The sequence below is a fragment of the Penaeus vannamei genome, chromosome 2 (assembly GCF_042767895.1).
Source record: "Penaeus vannamei isolate JL-2024 chromosome 2, ASM4276789v1, whole genome shotgun sequence".
Lineage (NCBI taxonomy): Eukaryota > Metazoa > Arthropoda > Malacostraca > Decapoda > Penaeidae > Penaeus > Penaeus vannamei.
The window spans coordinates 8047346-8052345 of record NC_091550.1 but is presented as its reverse complement, the minus strand read 5'-3'; the positions used below and the strand labels follow the sequence as shown (position 1 = coordinate 8052345).

General features: G+C 37.4%; 1 protein-coding gene across 9 annotated transcripts in view; it reads left to right on the top strand.

Annotated features, from left to right (window-relative positions):
• LOC113815746 (endothelin-converting enzyme homolog) overlaps positions 1 to 4701 on the top strand; it is a 35854-nt gene extending 31153 nt beyond the window's left edge. For all 9 annotated transcript variants that reach the window (XM_070130026.1, XM_070130020.1, XM_070130005.1 and 6 more), the window contains 6 exons: positions 132 to 196; positions 576 to 695; positions 1531 to 1682; positions 2866 to 3027; positions 3438 to 3514; positions 4213 to 4701. In XM_070130026.1, the coding sequence (XP_069986127.1) occupies positions 132 to 196; positions 576 to 695; positions 1531 to 1682; positions 2866 to 3027; positions 3438 to 3514; positions 4213 to 4312 (676 nt within the window). In that variant the 3' untranslated portion in view covers positions 4313 to 4701. The remainder of the gene's footprint in view (positions 1 to 131; positions 197 to 575; positions 696 to 1530; positions 1683 to 2865; positions 3028 to 3437; positions 3515 to 4212) is intronic.
• The last annotated feature ends 299 nt before the right edge of the window (positions 4702 to 5000 follow it).

Below are 5000 nucleotides of genomic sequence, written 5' to 3'. Positions count from 1 at the left end.
ATAAATGTCTAGTTCATAATTTGCTCTACGTTATGCCATACCTTATGATGAATGAGTTCCAATCACATAATTCAACCCTTTTCTTACTTTTCACCTGTTTTAGTTACCTGTTTGAACTCTCTTTATTTCAGTTGGAGTTTTACGGTCCAGCCATACATCGTGAACGCTTTTCATATGCATTCTACCAATACTATAGGTCAGTTCACAGTTATGGTAGAGTGACTGAGAAAGAGAAAGAGAAAGAGAAAGAGAAAGAGAAAGAGAAAGAGAAAGAGAAAGAGAAAGAGAAAGAGAAAGAGAGAGAAAGAGAGAGAGAGAGAGAGAGAGAGAGAGAAAGAGAGAGAGAAAGAGAGAGAGAAAGAGAGAGAGAAAGAGAGAGAGAGAGAGTGAGAGAATGAGAGAATGAGAGAATGAAGACATAGACACAGACACTGACAGAAACATGGAACAAAGACACCGACAAGAGACAGAGGCAAGACAAACAAACACACAAGCAGAGACATACAAAGAGATATAAAGATCTGAATCCCCCAAAAGGTCAATTCCTGTTTTTTTCACTTCACATCCCATTCCAGTCTTCCCCGAGGCGTTCTTCCACTCCCCATACTACACGAAGAAGGGTCCAGAGTACCTCAACTACGGGTCGGCCGCCACAGCCATGGCTCATGAAATATTCCACGGGATGGATTTCACAGGTGAGTCGCTGAAATAAGTTGTTAAGGCAATGTATTCATTTAATTCATTTCGGTAGGATTTTTCGTTAAGGATATATAATGCAGTTTATCCATATAATTTATTTCGGTAGGATTTCGTTAAGGATATGTAATGCATTTTATCCATTTAATTCATTACGGTTGGATTTTCGTTAAGGATATATAGTGCAGTTTATCCATTTAATTCATTACGGTTGGATTTTCGTTAAGGATATATAGTGCAGTTTATCCATTTAATTCATTACGGTTGGATTTTCGTTAAGGATATATAGTGCAGTTTATCCATTTAATTCATTACGGTTGGATTTTCGTTAAGGATATATAATGCAGTTCATCCATTTTATTCATTCCGGTTGGAATTTCGTGAAGTATGTACGAACCCTGCTGTCTCTCCGCTATTCTCATTAACAGTCTTTTATCAACGTACGTACAAAATCCAGAATGTATGGGAAGACATTTCTACGTATTCTTAAGGTTCTAGCCATGGGAATATATAGAAAATGGCTTCCAGTACTCTTTATGATAAAAATTATACATTTATAAATTTATATAAAGAAAAATAGATACGTCACAGAAGAACAATACGACTTGTAATCTGAACAGAAAAAAATACTTCACAAGAACACAGTAAGCCTTGAAATACGAATATAAAAAAAATAATGATATTTATAATAATAATACACAGGAACACAGTACGACTTGTAATACGAATCAGAAGAAAAAAACGCTTCACAAGAATATGTAAATACGAATAAGTACAAAAAACAAGCACGGAAACAAAATACTTACAATACCCCCCAAAAAAATCAATTCACAGGAACCCTCTTCGATTCCCACGGGGAGATGACACGTCCGTTCAGCAACGCATCCCGGGAGCATCTGATGTCCACAGTGCGCTGTTACCACGACCTCCTCAACAACGCGTTCTATGAGGAGGTGGCCGTAGAGGACGCTTTCATCGCGATGGAGGTGAGGACGGCGAGAAAGGGGAAGGAGAGAAGGGGGATAAAAGGGAAGGAGAGAGTGGAGATGAAAGGGAAGAAGAGTGGGTGATTAAAAGGGAAGGAGATAAGGGGAAGAAAGGAAGAGAGAGGGGAAGGAAGGGGAATGTATTCAGAGGGAGGTAAAAAAAAGGGGAAGGAGAGAGGGGAATGAAGGGGAAGGTGAAAGGGGAATGAAAGGCACGGAGAGAGGGAATAAAAGGGAAGGAGAGAAGGGGAATAAAAGGGAATGAGAGAGGGGAAGAAAGGGAATGTATTCAGAGGGAGGTTTAAAAAAGGGGGAAGGAGGGAGGGGAATGAAGGGGAAGGAGAGAAGAGAATGAAGGGGAGGGAGAGAGGGGAATGAAGGGGAAAGAGAGAGGAGGGAATAAAGGGGAAGGAGAGTAGGGGATTGAAAGGGAAGGGAGGAGAGAGGGCATCGAAAGAGGGAAAGGAGAAAGGGGAAGAAATGGGAAGAAGAGAAGGGCAAGGAAGAAATGGGAAGGAAAGAGGGAAGAAATGAATGAAGGGGAAGGAGAGAGGGAATAAAATGGAAGGAAGAGGGAAATGAAAGGGAAAGGAGAGAGGGGAATAGAAAGGGAAAGGAGAGAGAGGAAGAAAGGGGAATGAGAGATAGGGTTCATAGCGGAATAATGGAGAAGGGAAAGGGGAAGAGAGGAGGGGAATAAAGAGTAATGAGAGAGATGTGTTAGCGGGACGAGGAAAGGAAAAGGGGAGGAGAGCAAAGTGTAAAAGGGAAGGAGGGAAGGAAATAAAGGGGAATGAGAGAGAGGGTTGATAACGGAATAATTGGGAGGGAGTGAATGATTTTACTTTTATAATCTAGATAATTAAAGGTGAAAAATGTATAACACAACAGATAAAAATGGACATTAAATGACACAAAGTAGCATCAAACAACAGAAAACCGAGTAGGGATAGTAATACGGTCAAAACGAAAGAGAAAAAATATTTACCCTGAAAAAATAATAACAAAAAATAGAATGAAACAGACATAGGTGAAGGATCGAAAAAAGTAAATCAATACAATATCAAAACTGCACATAAAACACTTAGCCGAACTCGAAAAAAAGCCGAACACGACAAAATATAAGTAAATAAATAAATAAACAAAAAACAAAACACTCACCGACATCGTGAATCAACTGCAGATCGACAGCAGCACGACCTTCAACGAGAACCTGGCAGACATCGGTGGTATCCGCCATTCTTTCCGGGCGTACCAAACGTGGGAGAAAACCCACTACCAGGAACCTCGCCTCCCCGCCCTCCCCCTCTCCCCCCATCAGCTCTTCTTCGTTTCAGCGGCTCAGGTACCTATGTCGATTTTGTTGTTGTTGTTGTTGTTGTTTTTTAATTTGTTTATTGATTTTCTTATATTCGTATTTTTCTTCTCTTGGTTTTCTTCTTCCTTTTTTTCATTTTCTTTTGTTTCTTCTTCTTCGCATTTGCCTTCGTTTTGTCTTCTCTTGATTCTTTTGCTTTTTTTTCGCATTCGCCTCGTTTTGATCTTCTCTTTCTTTTTCTCTTTCCTATTCGTCATCGTCTTCTTCTTGAAAGGCACTGAGTAATAGAGAGAGCAGGAATGGAAAAAAGGGGAAAAATAACGGAAAGATTATGATGAAATACATATTGAACACTTTCTATACCCGGTTATACGCTACGTAGCTAAGGGACGAAAAGGTAATCAAATTATCCTATATTTCTAACGATTTTCTTTTAGCCATATTGCGCCGTCATCCCAAATCTTGCCAAAATCTTGCTAATGGAGCTGGACGAACATCTTCCAAACGGTATGAGGTAAGTATATTTTTTTACTCGTCTTTTATGTCATTGTTATTCTTTTAATTTTGCATTTACCATCCCTGATTTTCTCGTCCGTTATGTCATCAATTAGCATTCCATTTTCGTATAATTTACTTTGAATTGTCATATTCAGGGCCGGTTTTAAGCCGATTTGACCGATTTGATCAAATTGGGCCCTGCACCAGAAAGGGGCCCCGCGCTTTTCTTTATGTTAAAAGTAAGACAGTAAAACTTTTCATATTGCCTTTCAGAAAATTATTATACCAATTATTTAATATTATTCATTTTTGTTGTTGTTGGTTCGTATGTGTTTTTATATGAAATATAAATATCCAATTAAGTTTACTATTTAGAATAGGGGCCCCACCATCAGTTTTCTAATTGGGCCCCACAATTCCAAGCACCGGCCCTGGTCATATATTATTACTTCTTTTCGAGATAATCGTGTTGCTTTCGTTATTGTATCATTATTTACCATTCTAATAATAGTTACCATTTTCAATATCTTATCATATTTTCATCATTTACCTTTCTTATAATTACTATCATTTCCATTAGCTTTTCATAAACATTATTTACATCTGTCATTACGAAATCATCTTTGTCTTTGTTTCCATCTCTACTACGTGACAATTATCTTATGTCTATCATTAATATCATATTGTTAACTGCCACCCCTTTTTTTGTTCTAGAATAAACGCTATGATGATGAACACTCCAGAATTCGCGCAAGCTTTCCAGTGCAATAAAGGTTCGAGAATGGTTGCCAATAAAACGTGCCATATTTTCTAAATGGTGTCAGATGAGGTGGAAATTGTTGAGTTTCTGTCATGTATGATGCTTTGGGACAATATTCCTTGCGAGTTAAAGTGCAGTTCAAACATGGTCATTTCGTCATTAAGTACTTACCATATCAGGATAAATGTAATTTTTTTTTTTTTTTTTTTTTTAATCAGGTGATTTTTTCTGATATAAAGAAAATAAGGCAATTATTATTTTTTAAATTGTTTAGTTGTTTTCTTATGTCAATAAGTTTTCCACCTACTAGTATCATATATTTCAGTCTCTATTCTTATCTGACACAAACAGGGTAGTCATTTCGTACCAAAATTGTGTAATTAGATTTCTGTGGAATGTCTATGTTCCTTTGTATACAAATAAATCTCACACGGTTATATATATATATTTTTTTTTTCATATTCCCCATTTCATTGCAAATTCCAAAAAAAGAAGAGCACATAAATGCAGGAAAGAGATACAATTCCATTATGACACAAGGAAGCTAAGAGGCTACAATGTGATGCTTTTTATTACGAAATTGTTTTATTGTGTATGCTGCGTTTAATGTTAATTCAGAAACACTTGCATCATGAAATTTAAGACCCATCCCCCTATGGCAACAAAGAGCAAGAGATGAGAAGGTAACTGCATCTTTGAAGGTAACTGCATGCATAATTATAACATGCTGATCAAACCCACA